The following is a 14,825-nucleotide window of genomic DNA, read 5'->3' on the forward strand; positions in this document are numbered from 1 at the left end:
TGTGGCCTGCTTTCCGGGTCCACTGGTGGAACCTCTTCTAACCGGTTCGGTAGATTTGATGAACCTACAGAAGAGGTTCCAAAAATTTTTGAAACCCACACTGGTCCTTGGATATGATTATTCTACACTATCATGCTCATATTTATAAAACTCAGTGCCTCTGTGAAAGGTAAGGATGACTACTGCGTTTGTGGTGCAATCAGAACATTGCGTGTGTTGAAGTTGTTTTAACGCAAACCAAAGATGCCTTTTAAAAAACAAGTTTACATCATATTCTTATGCATGCCAGTGCTGTGTGTGAGGTAATTTAAGGTGGTTCTGACAAGTGTCGTTGGCATCTTCATATCCGGTCACATGGGCGGAAAGCCACTCCCACAAAGGAGGCCACACCCACAGAGTAGGTTCGAACAATTTTTGAAACCCACCACTGGCCGAGAGCCTCCAAAACCTCTAGCCAGCCTTGCTTTTGGGAGCCAGTTCTAGGAGCCCTGAGCCAACTCAGCTGGATAACATGCTGAGCCAGTTCTTTGAATCCTGGCAGCAATTGCTGTCCAATCCTTAAACAAAGAGATGAGGGCCAAAGGAAAAAGTGATTTTCCTTACCTCTGACATTTTGGGGTTCCTGGAACTTGAGGGCACAAGCCTCCCTGTCTCTGGACGTGGAGCAGTAGCCATGGTGTAGGTTTCTTTGCTCACCTTTTGCTTGGAGCGTAGGAGTGACAGGGCGGCTTTAGTAGATATACCGGGGAGGTTGGGATTATACAGGCTAATGCACCAGCTGGCATACACCGAGGAACTGTGGTCAACTTGCTGGCTGTGGTTTGGTTTTGTGTAATTTAAATAGCACCAACTGACATTAGTAGTTGTGTGGAGGCTGGGGAACAGAAGTACCTTCTTAACGTCTGCACTGTCCTGAGACTTCTTGGAGCTTTGAGCAACCTCTGAGGAACATGCTGAGCTGGGAGGACTTGCCACCAAGGCTTCTGCTGGTTCTTTCAAATCCTCCTCCTTTACTTCCTCGGGAGCGTGCTTGCTCTCGAGCTTCTTTTCCGCTGTCTGCTTACATTCCTTTCGGACTTCAAACCTGGAGGCCTCCGACTGTGGTAAGACCAGGTTTAAGGCATCCTGGCCTTTGGGGAATTCTGGCTGTTCGGACAATAGACCAGAGAGTGTTTCCACCTTGGCTGCGGTCTGATCACATTTTTTCCCTTCCTCTATTATATTGGAAGTTGTCCCTATTTCCAGCTTCTCTTCTGCCTCGGAGAACTCTTCTTCTTCTTCTTCTTCCTTCACCCGTTTCTGCTGCTGCGTTTCCATGGTGAGCTCCAAGCTCCCGGCGGGAGAAAGCATCCTCTTGCTTCCTCCGACATTGGATGGGCTCCCTTCAAGATCCAAGACACTTTCGGACATGGGGCCCAGGGGAAAGTAGCCTTTCCTTTCCGACAGAGAAAACGGCAGCCGCAGGTAGGGACTGTGGATCAAGGTCTTCTGCTCCTCTGTGAACATTTGTGCCAAGTCAAGACCCACGCTGTGAACATTCGCACTGCAGACCAGGGTTCCCTTGGTCTGATAGTCCTCAAATTTTGGCAGTAGGATTGAAGAGGCGCTACAGTGTGACTGAGTGACTAAGATCTGGGAAAGAGTGGTGTACATTGCGCTTCCGTAGGATGGCATGTTCGCCTGAATGCGAACTGGGACAACCAGAGATACCACAGGCTCCGAACAGGCGGGTACCACCAACTGAGAAATGGAGATAGATGCAGACGGGCTACTCGGCCGAGTTAAAATATGCAAGCGGCTCTCGGTGCCATAATCTATAGATGGGGAGAAGCTACGGCTTCCGAGTTCAGGAGAGAGGCTGGATTTGAGATGGGGCAAGTGGGCACCAATGTCACTCGGCAGCTGGAGAGCCAGCTGTGACTGAAGGGGCAGAAACAGTGCAGAAGGGAGCGGAGAGGATCCTGGGTAATGCAAGGGCAAGATCGACGGGCTCTGCCTGATGACGATATCAGCTGGGTGCGACAGCAGTGGAGGGGCAATGTGTAACTGGCCTGGATGCAGCAAAGCGTCTTGGAGAGGGAGGGCCGCACTCTGAAACAAGGAATGAGGGACGTGAGGGATGGAATATTGAGTGGAGAAGATGTCTGCCATGGTCTGGGTGGAGAAAAGCTCGACCGAATGCTCCAGAGGTGGCAAAAGGTGCTGGAATGGTAAGAGAGAGATTTGTGGGCCCATGTACTGTTTTTCATGGAGGGTTAAATGAGGGACAGGCGGATGGACCACTTGCAGAGCTTCAGTGTAGGGATATGTACATGAGGACTCGGGACAGTCTTTGGGCTGATCCTTGTCAGCTGGGTACCCTCTGTGCGAAGAGAAAGAAGAGGAGGAGGAAGTAGAGGAGGAAGGCAGCTGTTGAGGTGGCAAGCTTGCGGCGGGAGACTGAGTTGAAGTTTGCACCAATTCCTCGGTCTCAGCCGCTCCTTTGGAGGCAGAGTCTGGCTCATGCTCCGGGTGCCTGGTGAGAGATGCCTGGCGGACCAAAAAGCACTTTCTCCTCTCTGGCGGAGCAGTTGTGGTGGTTGGAGTTTGGGATGTAGAAGGAGACAAAGACAAGCTCCCGTAGTCAAATGATTTGCTGCGAATCTCTGACATGGGAGAGGAATGTGAGACATTGGGTGTCTGTTCAGAAGCAGACCTCCTCATTTCCCGGGAATGATGGTGTTGGTGGTGGAGATGAGAACTCGGTACTGTTAACATGTGGGGGCCAAGACCAAGAGGTTTACCGTGGGATTCAGAGGACTGAGAAACAGTTTCCTCTCGCTCAAAGGAAGCTGAGTGACTAGAAGCGTGGGAGATGCTGCTTTCCTGACTTGGGCTTCTGATGGACTCAAAACTGGATTCTCCAGAAGACTGGGCCATTTCTGCTAGCCGTAGCCTCTTCTTTTTGGGTGGCAATTTCTCAGCAGGAAGTTGGGAGAGAGACTGACTTCTCTGTGGCCACTGAAATGTCTCCATCTTTTCTGGCTCTTTCGGTGGAGGTTCTGGTTCCATTTCTGGCCGATCAGGTTCTTCAGTGACCAGAATCTCAGGGACTTGAATATTAGGTTGACGCACAAGCTTTGGCTGAAGGGAGTGAGCTGGTCGGCCAAGTTGGACCTCTGGTTGGGAGGCATAAGGCAAGAGTAGCTTTTCTTCTCCTTCTAAGCTACTCTGCTGTTCTATGGAGTCAGACTTCTCAAAGGAACTCGTATGTTGGATGACAGAGATCTCCTTTGAGGTCGTTCTCCTCTCTTTGCCCTCCAGAGCAAATGGGGGATGTGCAGTTCTAGGATGAAAACTTGTACTAACGTCGGAAAGAGGCACAGATTGAGTGGGATCCACTGCTGGCTTCACAGACTTGGAAGTGAGATTCAAGGCCACATCACTGGATTTCAACCCCATAAACTGAGTCACTGGTCCACTTCTAGAAAAGGAGGGTTCAGTCAGCTCAAAAGCTGGTGGATCTTCATCGTCACCAAGACTCTTTTCTTTCCGCCTCTTCCGCAGTGGAGTCAGTTCTAAACTAGTTCCCAGCTTGTAATGCATCACTTGTGGCCCTGGGTCAGATTCCATCAACCCTTTCTCCATTTCGGACAATGTATAGGAAGTGGAAGAATGAGGTTTGGAGATCTGAAGTTCTGAACAATAGTACTTCTTGTGGGCTTCATAATTATCTCTTTTCTTGTACCGAGCACCACAGATGTTGCACTCGTACATAAATCCTTTTGTTTTAGTGCCCTTCCTTGACTTCTTGGTCAACTCACTCTCCTTGGTCTCTTGTTCTTCTGGAGGCCTAGAAAAGCTTTCTTTGCCCGCTGTGCCAACCTCTTCTGAGGTGTACTCCATTCCCAACGGTAGCTCAATAGCTGGCTGCCGTTTTAGCATCCGGGGGTGGGAAGACATCTGACTGCGGCGTAAGACCTCTGATTCAGCAATGTGGTCATCGAAAGAATAGCTACCTCTAAAGGAGTGAGAAGAACTCATAGTGCATACAGCTGAAGGCATAGACTGGCTTCTTAGAAGAGGCACTGTCTCCGTGGCACTGTGGGATTGCTGGAACGATAACAAGGATGGTTCAGGCTTCATTTTTTCAACGTGGGATGTCAATGGCTTGGATGCATCTGGTTGGCTACTGGAACCAGGTTTGATGTCCAGCTGAAATGACTCCCTGTAAGAGCCAGGCTTTGGAGATTCGATACTGCTCCGTCGAGATAAAGAACTCCTTCTCGGTTTAACGCTATCAATTTCACTCGTGTCAACCACCGCCTCATTGATAGTGATCAGCTTGGTGATATGTTCAATAACCTGCGTCCGAGGCATAGGCAAAGGGACAGTACTCAGCTTTTCTTCAGATGATACCGGGGGGAATTCTTGGGTGGTGGTCGCAGCCAACATAGCCGTCCGCTGACCTATTCTCCCACATTTGCCAAAAATGATCTCTGCGTATGATTTTGCGTTGGTATTCGGTGGACTGATTTGCTGCTCTGCACTCTCCGATCTTGAGAAGTAGCCCGATTCAGTGCTTCCTTTGCTGCCAGGACTAAGGAAAGCCTGCTCCTCGATAACTTTCTTCCTCTCACTTAGACGGAGGGCAAGTTTTTGTTTGATAGTGTGGGTTTCTTCCGATTTATGACTTTGGGCAAGGTCAGGTGATGGCTCTATGAAAGCACTGCTGTCGTCAAGGGATTGAGACATGCTCGAGTGGGGGAAAGAGCAGCTTTCTTGGCTTGAGCCTTGACTTCCTGCCCCGTACAGCATGGTTTGCTTTCGCCGGGTTGATAGTTCCAGCAAATGGCCTGGGGTGCCCCTGGTCTCCTCTTCGGAATCTGTGCTTTCTCCTTCGGTTGGCTCTTCAAACTCCTCCCCACCCATCTTCTCCACCTCCAAGCTGGAAGGGTACAATTCTGTAGCAGTCCCCGAAGATAACCCAGCTTTGATGCGATGGGCGTGAGATTTTCGGTGTTTGTACAGGTTGCTTTTGGTTTTGAAGGAAAAGCCACAGGGGACACACGGGTAGGGTCTCTCGCCCGTGTGGGATCGGATGTGTTTCTGGAGGACGCTCGGTTTGGCACAAGGCCGGCTACAGTACTGGCAAATGTATTTGCCTGGCTTCTGCGGCTTCTTCTCCTTCTTGTGCCCTTCTTCAGATGGCTTCAAAGAAACCTGCAAACTACGAGGGATGTAGACCTTTTGAACAGGGGGCTTGTCCTCTTCAGTAGACACCGAAGAGCAGGATGGTAAGATCTGACCGCGACTGGAAGGGAGTGCAGAAGAAGGAAATGAGCCAGAAGGAACCAGTCTTGCTGGATCAACAAGCTGCCAAGTAGGTCCTTCATGAAGGTGCTCTTGCTTTCGGGGAGTCCTGTAGGCTGGTGACAACGAGTGCTGTTGAAGTTGGGCCACGTGGGATGGATGCTCAAAAGAGGGGTGCTGGGCTTGGGCTTGTCCCGCCTTCTCCTGGGCCTCCTCCCTTGAGAAACGCGGCTGGGGTGCAACATCATGGAGGGGAGAGCCTGGCAGCAGAGCAGAGCTGCTGGGATACGGAGTCATGGAGGAGACGCTGCTTTGAAAAGCTTGTCCTTTGACGAGCCTCTTCCTCGGAGCCTCGTCCCCCTTTTTTGTGCTCCTCTTGCTTTGTTCAGGATCCATGGCCTTTGAAAGGGGGAACAGGGATGGAGGTGGGTGGGGGGTTGGAAATGCTATTTCAGGAAACTGTCACCAGGCTTCATTTACAACAAAGGGAGGTCTCTGCTTGGCTTGCATTGGAGGTGAAAGTAGAGGGCCAATGTAGAGTCAAGATTTGTCACAAGTTGCTATTTGATTGGGAGGGGGATCCTGAAGTAATAGGAGGGAAAAAGGGGGGTGGGGTGGGGATGTGGGTCAACAGAGTTCACACTGGTAAAGCATGACAAACTACTTCAAAGCAGGAAAATGGTCCAAAAGTTGCAGTCCAAATATTTTCCTTGCGAATTGTGCTGAAGCTTTAAACCGAGCCATTGCAGTGCCGTTTGACCGTGGCAAGACTTCAAAGACGAGAAGAAGCAGCCCAGGAAGTGCCTCCTGTTCTCTTCTCATGCAAACCTTTGCAAACTCGAAGCTCCCGTGTTCATCTTGCAACCAATCCCTCTCTGTGTCTTTCCTTGGCTTGAGGAGGCCGGGGGGGGGGGGGGGGGGAACGGGACGACAATGACAACAACACACGGCAGGCCACAGCTTTGTCTGTGCAATTCTCTCTTTTGTCTTCCTGCTCTCCCACTTCGATGTTCAGAGGCCTTGGAAGATGTTACCGCTCACCTTTCTGAAACGACAAGAAAAGAGAGGGACACATTCAGTTACTATCATTCCCAGTTCTACTTTAAGCTGTCAAAAAGGCAAGGAGATTTGAGTCCTTTTCGAGTAGTTAGCTGGACATTGTGACAGAGCAGACCTGGAGGGGGGTAGGGGAAAGCTGCACAGAGAAGCCCACTCCTTTCTCTTCCTTCCTGACTTTCAGGCATTCTGCTGGGGGCCTCCCCTCATCCTCTCACAGCACATTCACCTTTGCCTGGACTCAAGAACATCTGTCTGCATCCAGGACAGGTTGAAAAACCGCAGTCTGTGCAGAAGACGGCTTCTCACATGGCGTGCAAACTCAACCGCAATGATGTGGAGGTCAGTGGAAATTAAAGAGTGGGACTGAACACGAGGCCTTGCTCTCTACTCTTGCTGTGGGAGATAGGTTGGCAGCTAGTTCCCAGGGCAGAATGCCAAAAACATTAACAATGAACAGCTAGCTACCTTGCACAAATCTGCAAAGAAAGGCTCAGTAAACGGGTGAAAAGGACAGAAGCTCTGGGTTTAAATTGCAGATGTTATTTGAAGGAATTGCACCTTCATTTTATTAGAGGACCATCAAATGTCTATATCTATATACCCATAGATTCTATAGTCTATATCTATATACATTCTGTATACATTCTATATACATATTTGTTGTGGCCCAGCAGGAGCCGTTGGAGCTGCCACCAGACTCTGATAGCGAGGGGCCCTATGAGTCGGCTCTGGAGGAGGTGGAGGACCCTGGATAGGGTTCCGACTCCGAGCAGAGTGCAGAGAGGCTGGTTGGCCACCAGGAGGCACCTGAGCTTTGGACCAGTGGGGAGGAGACAAGGGAGAGTGAGCCGGAGGCCACTAGTGAGTTGTTCCTGGATGCACGCCATCGAAGAGCTACTAGGCGTCAGGAACAATTACGCAATTACAGGAGGTGATTGTACTCAGCTGGTGGTTATTAGGCTCCTCTCCAGACTATAAAAAGCTACTTGTGCACATGCCCCTCTTTGCAGAAGTCAACGCAGGATTGAATGTCGGAGGACATTACTGTGAGCTTGGCAGGCTGGATTGCTGCCAAGCCTTATCTGTGTTTATTGCAGCCTGAGTTTGTCTGAGTTGCTGCCAAGGTCCTTATCTGTTTGTTCTGCTTGGCTTTCAGCCACTGAGTTCTTGGTGTCTTGCTATTAAAGTACATTCCAGTTAAGCTTGTCTCGGCATTCGTTACTGGACGGAGGAGGGGGTCAGAACACATATTTATATATAGATATACATTCTATATCTAGAATATATTATCTGACTCTGTTGTTACATCCTCAAACCCCCATAACTTCAACCTTAAACTGTCTACCGTGGACCTCACCCCACTCCTAAGAGGTCCGTAAAGGGGGCATGCATAAGCGCACCAGCATGCCTACCATCCCTGCCCTGCTGTCCCCCTTTATTTGTACCCATTTCCTGCGTTCTTATTCCTGTTTATTCTTATTCCTGTTATCTTGTACATGAGTGACAATAAATTAAAAAAATATATTGTTAAAGATAATCCTGTAATGACTGGTCATTTTTAAACACCATCCATGATGGGTTTTTTTGTCAGTTTTGACCACAAAACGCCCATTCAGATAAATAGGTTTGCTTAATGACCATGGCATTCATATAATGACTGCTGTGTGGGAAAAGCCAGAAATTTACTTCTGGTCATGTGGATGTCCTGACTTGTGACCGCAATGACTTACAACTGTAATTATGGCCGTTAGGTCGAGGACTACCTGTATTTAACCATGCAAGTATTTAAAACAATTGAGTCAAAATTTCAGCCAAATGTAAGCCAAGGGAGTTTTAACATTTAACTGGTTAGCTTGATTCCTACAAAAGTAACTGTTGAGGCATAGGACAGTGTGGGAATCCAATTTGTCTCATTTCTTGCTTTGGGGACAAAGATGAATAGGTGCGCCTTCAAACTTGGAGGTGTGATCCAAATTAGACAAATCAAAACAGACTCAAAATCAGATTTCCCAACAATTTTTCCAAGGGAGCTGTCCCCCAACCTTCCCACATGAGTGTACCTGGGCAGCTCCATTTGCATGAATGGCAGGCACGTACACCTGCCAAAGCACAAAGGGAGCTTTGCGCACATACACATACATTTGCATTACTCATGCAAATAGAGCTGTGCACATGCTCACCCACTGCTTTTCCGGCCCAGTTCTGAACAGGCCACAGCCCAATAGTGGCCACAGCCCACCAGTGGCCAACACTATTGTAATGCACTCTACATGGGGCAGCCCTTGAAGAGCATTCGGAGACTTCAGCTTGTCCAGAATGCAGCCGTGCGAGCGATTGTGAGTGCACCTCAGTACACCCACGTTACACCTATCCTCCGCGAGCTGCACTGGCTACCTATTGGTCTCCACATACACTTCAAGGTGCTAGTCGTTACTTTTAAAGCCCTACATGGTATAGGACCTGGGTACTTGAGAGACCGCCTCCTGCCAATTACCTCCCTTTCACCAATCAGATCCCACAGATTAGGTCTCCTCCGGATACCATCAGCCAGCCAATGTCGACTGTCGACCCCCCCGGGGGAGGGCCTTTTCTGTGGCTGCTCCATCCCTTTGGAACGATCTCCCCATGGAGATTCAGACCCACACCACCCTTCAGGCTTTCCGCAAAGCCGTTAAGACCTGGCTGTTCCGACAGGCCTGGGGCTGATGAGTTCCCAGCCCCACTCGAATTGTTGATTGTTGTGTAGTTTTAATTTGTCCCTGTATCCTGTCTTGTTTCGTTTGTTTTTTGTATTGTCCCCTTTCCCATATGTCTGTTCGCCGCCCTGAGTCCCTTTGGGGAATAGGGTGGCATACAAGTCTAATAAATGGAATGGAATGGAATGTGGCTCAGGGGTTGGGAACCCCTGTTCTAAGGTGTTCAAAAGTCAGGGTGAGTGCTTGGAATGACCGAAACCAGTAGCAATATGGGGAGGGATTTTCTCCTTTAGAAGGGTAGTGAACAACCATTAAAGGGTTGGAGTGGCGCAGTGGTTAGAGTGCAGTACTGCAGGCTACTTCTGCTGATCACTGGCTGCCAGCAGTTTGGCAGTTCGAATCTCAGCAGGCTCAAGGTTGACTCAGCCTTCCATCCTTCCAAGGTGGGTAAAATGAGGGCCCAGATTGCTGGGGGCAAATAGGCAGACTCTGTAAACCGCTTAGAGGGCTGTGCTATTGCTGTTACTATTTGTATTATTGGAAAGACGGCATTTTGACTTTGGAGCGTGAGAATAGATTTTTGTGAGATTTGATAAAGATTTTCCCTTTTTTTCCATCTTCTTCACTAACCCCTCTCATTGGTATCATTATTACTATTATGATTATTATTACTCCGTTGCCTTTCATGTAGACTGAGAGCTTTTGCACCGGAGACAAATTCCTTGTGTGTCTAATCACACTTGGCCAAATAAAGTATTCAGTTCTGTTTCCATTCCATTTTAATTTAGGAAGGGGGAAATATCAACGAATCCAGTGTTGGGTATCCTGGTTATGATGTTGCTGATTTGTTATTATCATAAAAGAGCCGCGATATCTTTGAAGAGTTGTATAACCTAAGTCACTGGCTGTCAGCAGTTTGGCAGTTCAAATCTCACCAGGCTCAAGGTTGACTCAGCCTTCCATCCTTCCAAGGTGGGTAAAATGAGGACCCAGATTGTTGGGGGCAATAGGCTGACTCTGTAAACCACTTAGAAAGGGCTGTGAAGCGGTATATAAGTCTAAGTGTTATTGCTATTGCTATTCTTCCTAAACTTCAGCAATATTTCCCCCTTTACTTGTCTATTGTGAGCCGCACGAAGTCGGGAGTGGGCGGCATACAAGACAAATAAATACAAATACAAATACAAATATAACTACTGCTCAGATCACCCTCAGCTTTTAAAGGTTGTGCAAGCTAGTTGCCTTCATACAATTAGAACTCTATACCAAAGTCAGGAATTATCCCATTCAAACCAGCAGGTGAAATTTCTGGATATGCATGTCAAGGATCCAATTCTTTGGCTGCCGTTTAAGTAGACATCCTGGAAGTTCCATTGTTACTGATACTTCTTGATGTTATTATTTAAAAAATAAAAGCACCCTAAACCAATAAACACAGCAGCAGATGTACTCCAGAAAGCATGTGTAGCCAAGATGACCCCAATTTGTACACGATCACCATAACAACATATTGCATTTGATTTAACAAAATTAAACTCCATTTTTTCCCCCTCTTTGCAGCAGCTGCAAGCGAAGTGGCTTAATAAGGTTTGGTACTTGCATTTATCAGGGAAAGAAAATGTGTTTGTCTGCTTAACATTAGAAATCTCGGCCAACAGAGGAAGAAGCTGATGTTCTTTGAGACTTGCATAAAGGAACACAGGGACGGTGGGGGGGAGGGAGAGAGAGAAAACTGCATGGAAGCTCTCCAAAAACAATAAAACTCAGAAAATTTCTCATCAAGCCTTACGATGCCAACCTTCTACAGCCACTGCAGGCATAATCAGAAAGTCCTGCTTTTAGGGAAGAAAGAAAGACGACTTCTCTTGAAGCAAATGCTTAACGCGTCTAGCAGCCATTTCAGGTTTCGGTCTGCAGTATTTTCAAAACTTTCTGCTGATGCTGGCATTTAAACCTTTTGCCACTTCTGCGGCAAAGTACTGTGCTGAGTATACCCCAAAGGTGCTTTTTTTCAGGAGGTAACTGGACTTTCTTATTTTTTTTTCTTTTGAAGATGTTTCTCTTCTGATCCAAGAAGCTTCTTTGGCTCTGACAGGATAGTGGGGAATGGAAAGATTTATATTCCTTGCAGACAGCTGGACATTTGCATCCTTTTAAAGGGTCTTGGAAGCAAGTTGGATGTTTATCTGTGTCCTCAGGGTCACCTGAACAATGCTCCTGATTCCTACAGTCTGCAATTTTTTTCCTCTGGAAATCCATTCCCGCTCCCACTCCATTCAAAGGGTGTCCATCCCAAATTGAGTCTGAGAACACAGATAACGAGCCCGGAGTCCTTCGGGATTGGGGGGCATATAAATGTGGTTAATTAAATTAAATTAAATTAATAAAGCTCCAAGGGCTTCAAGGACCCTCTAAAAGGATGCAAATGTCCAGCCGTCTGCAAGGAATATAAATCCTTTCATTCCCCACTATCCTGCCAGAGCTGAAGAAGAAGCTTCTTGGATCAGAAGCGAAACGTCTTCAAAGAAAAACCAAGACAGTCCAGTTGCCTCCTGAAAAAAGCACCTTTGGGACAACCAGGACCTAGATGACTGAGAATCTCTATGGATTTTTGCGCCGAGTATAATTCCTATATAGACTGGGTGGTGTTTTTTTTCCCTTGAAGTAGGAAAGCTAAAAACAACAACAATCCAGTAACAATATTTAAATAAGTTTGTATAGTACCCTGTTTCCCTGAAAATAAAACCTCCCTGGATAATAAACCCAATTGGGCTTTTGAGCACATGCACTAAAATAAGCCCTCCCCAAAATATTGCAACAGAGCAGCAGCCGTGAGGTGACCAGGCTCACCGCCTCCTACACCTCAAAAATAATAAGACCTCCTCGAAAAGTAGGCCAAGTGCAATGCGCTCTACATGGGGCAGCCCTTGAAGAGCATTCGGAGACTTCAGCTTGTCCAGAATGCAGCCGCGCGAGTGATTGTGGGTGCACCCCGGTACACCCACGTTACACCTATCCTCCACAAGCTGCATTGGCTGCCTATTGGTCTTCAGATATGCTTCAAGGTGCTAGTTGTCACTTATAAAGTCCTTCATGGTATTGGACCTGGGTACTTGAGAGACCGCCTGCTGCCAATTACCTCCAATAGACCTATCAGATCCCACAGATTAGGCCTCCTCCGAATTCCATCTACTGGCCAATGCCGTCTGGCTACTACCCGGAGGAGGGCCTTCTCTGTGGCTGCTCCGGCCCTCTGGAACGAGCTCCCCGTGGAGATTCGGACTATCACCACCCTTCAGGCTTTCCCCAAAGCCCTTAAAACTTGGCTGTTCCGACAGCCTGGGGCTGATGAGTTCCCCGCCCCCACTCGAATTGTGTGGTTGTTGATCGTTTTTTTAAATTGTTGTAGTTGTTTGTCCGTTGTCTTTCCTCCTGTTTGTATTCCCCCCCTTACTTTGGTTTGTGAGTCGCCCTGAGTCCCTCTGGGAATAGGGCGGCATAGAAGTGCAATCAAATCAAATCAAATCAAAAAAAATTTTTTTGGGGGGGGGAGGTGTCAAAAGAAAATAAGATTCTGTCTTATTTTCAGGGAAAACATGGTAGTTAAAATTCTGTCAAATGCGGAATGAAAATGTGATTCCCACCGTACATCAAAACCACCAAGCATCAGTCTTAAACAGATCTGTAGAGTTCACACAACCGGCAGCAGCCAGCTGGGGCAGTTGCAAAGAAACGGACCGTCTCAGTAAGTGGGGATGGGACAAAACTTTAGTGGTAAAGCGTTTGTTGTTCAGTGGTTGTTGTAACTGACTTTTTACAACCCCATGGACCGTAGCACACCAGGCCATCCTGCCTTCCACTCTTTCCCAGAGTTTGCCCAAATTCACATTCTTTGCTCCGATGACGTTAACCATCTCTTCCTCTGCTACCTCCGTCTCCTTTTCGTTCTAATCTTTCCCCAGCATCAGGGTCTTTTGCAACGGGTCCTCTCTTCTCATTAGGTGGACAAAGTGTAACTATACATAGTTACGCCTGTACAACTATGAGCTAATGCTACAACTGTTGTGGTCCACCAGTGGCCAGTGGAACTGGCGGCAGATTCGGAGAGTGAGGAGGTTGGGGAGGAACATGGGCCAGTCCTGGAGCCTGGGGAAAGCTCTGATGAGGGCTCTGCATTGGAGACAGAGAGGGGGCCAGGGCCATTCAACAGTTATCAGCTGCCTTCGGAGTCGGAGTTAAGTGGGGCTGAAGAACAGCTGGAGCCTGTTCCCAGTGTGTGCATGCGCGGAATTGCCAGACGAAGGGAACAGTTAAGGAACAAGGGTTGACTTGGGAGTAAGGCCACAGGTGGATGATGAATGGCTCTTCCCAAAGGGAATAAATAGGAGCGAAAGGGGAGTGGTGTTTGCAGGAGACAATTTGTTCGTTAGTGTGAAGATTTGCTTATCTGAGAGACTCCTTGCCAAGTATTTCCTTGTACAGTGTTGTGTCTGGAAGCTGTCGGCCTGGCAACTATCCAAGGACTGATAAGGTCTGTGGTTGCAATTTACCCTTGAAAGAATGTTTGCAGGGACTTTGCTGGATGTAAATGCTAGGAATTCACATTAGCCAAATAAAAAGGGTTTTTTTCGGGACAAGGAGTCTGTTTCATGATTTGGTGAAGCCTTGGTCAGAAGAACAACAGCCTCTAAAATCAGTTACAGGCAGCAGGTCTCCCCCTTTAACAAAAATGAAATAGGGAAGTAAAGCTATCTGATAGCAGAAGAGAGCTAGCTTTTAATTCAATTCCAAAACAGGAAAAAGAAGAAGAAGGAAAAGGAGCAGGAGGAGGAGGAGGAAGGAGGAGGAGGAGAAGGAGGAGGAGGAGGAGGAGGAGGAGGAGGAGGAGGAGGAGAAGAAGAAGAAGAGAAGAAGAAGAAGAAGAAGAAGAAGAAGAAGAAGAAGAAGAAGAAGAAGAAGAAGAAGAAAGAAGGGGGAGGAGGAAGAAGAGGGAGGGGAGGAGGAGGAAGAGAAGAGGAGGAGGAGGAGGAGGGAGGGAGGGAGGGGGAGGAAAAGAAGAAGAAGAAGAAGAAGAAGAAGAAGAAGAAGAAGAAGAAGAAGAAGAAGAAGAAGAAGAAGAAGAAGAAAGGGAGGAGGAGGAGGAAGAAGAGGGAGGGGGAGGAGGAGGAGGAGGAGGAGGAGGGAGGAGGGAGGGAGAGGAAGAGAAGAAGAAGAAGAAGAGGAGGAGGAGGAGGAGGAGGAAGAAGAGGGAGGGAGAGGAGGAGGAAGAGATGAAGAGGAGGAGGAGGAGGAGGAGGAGGAGGAGGAGGAGGAGGAACCACCCCAAAAGGCAGAGGGAAGACACCAAAACTTCTATCTCTCTGTCTCATCTGCAGACATCCCAGCCACATCACCTCTGGTTCTCCACAACAGAAAGACTAAATAATTGTATGCAGTAGGAACTAAAAGGATTTGAATGCAAATGTCAGAGGTATAATTTAGGACAAGCAATGAATGATGTGAAAGACTAGATACGCCCTCAGGCTGAGAAAGAGAGTGGGCAGGCACAATGGTAGAACAGATAGGCAAATCATCTAACCTTGATTAAAAGGCAAACTTTCTTTGTTCTGAAAATGATGGCTTCTGATCATTTATCTGAGCAATTGCCAGTTGGTAGGCTAGGATGTGTCACTGATAGAAGCTCCATGGAGAAATCTGTAAACCCATTCTCTCTACAAAAAAAAATGACAACAAAAAAGATTGGTGTACAGAAAAAGAAGAGGGGAAATGATCCAAGTA

General features: G+C 47.7%; 1 protein-coding gene and 1 long non-coding RNA gene across 3 annotated transcripts in view; both read right to left on the reverse strand.

Moving 5' to 3' along the window:
• The window catches only part of HIVEP3 (HIVEP zinc finger 3), a 49,108-nt gene extending 42,913 nt beyond the window's left edge, over positions 1-6,195 (reverse strand). Inside the window, exon 1 of one of the 2 annotated variants that reach the window (XM_032228497.1) lies at positions 892-6,195. In XM_032228497.1, coding sequence (XP_032084388.1) covers positions 892-5,688 — 4,797 coding nt within the window. In that variant the 5' untranslated portion in view covers positions 5,689-6,195. Of the gene's footprint in view, positions 1-603 lie in introns of both variants that reach the window. The other variant, XM_032228496.1, reaches the window with a different exon arrangement.
• Positions 6,196-6,204: 9 nt separating this feature from the next.
• LOC116516096 overlaps positions 6,205-14,825 on the reverse strand; it is a 54,178-nt gene continuing 45,557 nt past the window's right edge. Inside the window, exon 3 of the long non-coding RNA XR_004256307.1 lies at positions 6,205-6,337. This is a non-coding gene — a long non-coding RNA (uncharacterized LOC116516096). The remainder of the gene's footprint in view (positions 6,338-14,825) is intronic.

The sequence above is a fragment of the Thamnophis elegans genome, chromosome 12 (assembly GCF_009769535.1).
Source record: "Thamnophis elegans isolate rThaEle1 chromosome 12, rThaEle1.pri, whole genome shotgun sequence".
Taxonomy (NCBI): domain Eukaryota; kingdom Metazoa; phylum Chordata; class Lepidosauria; order Squamata; family Colubridae; genus Thamnophis; species Thamnophis elegans.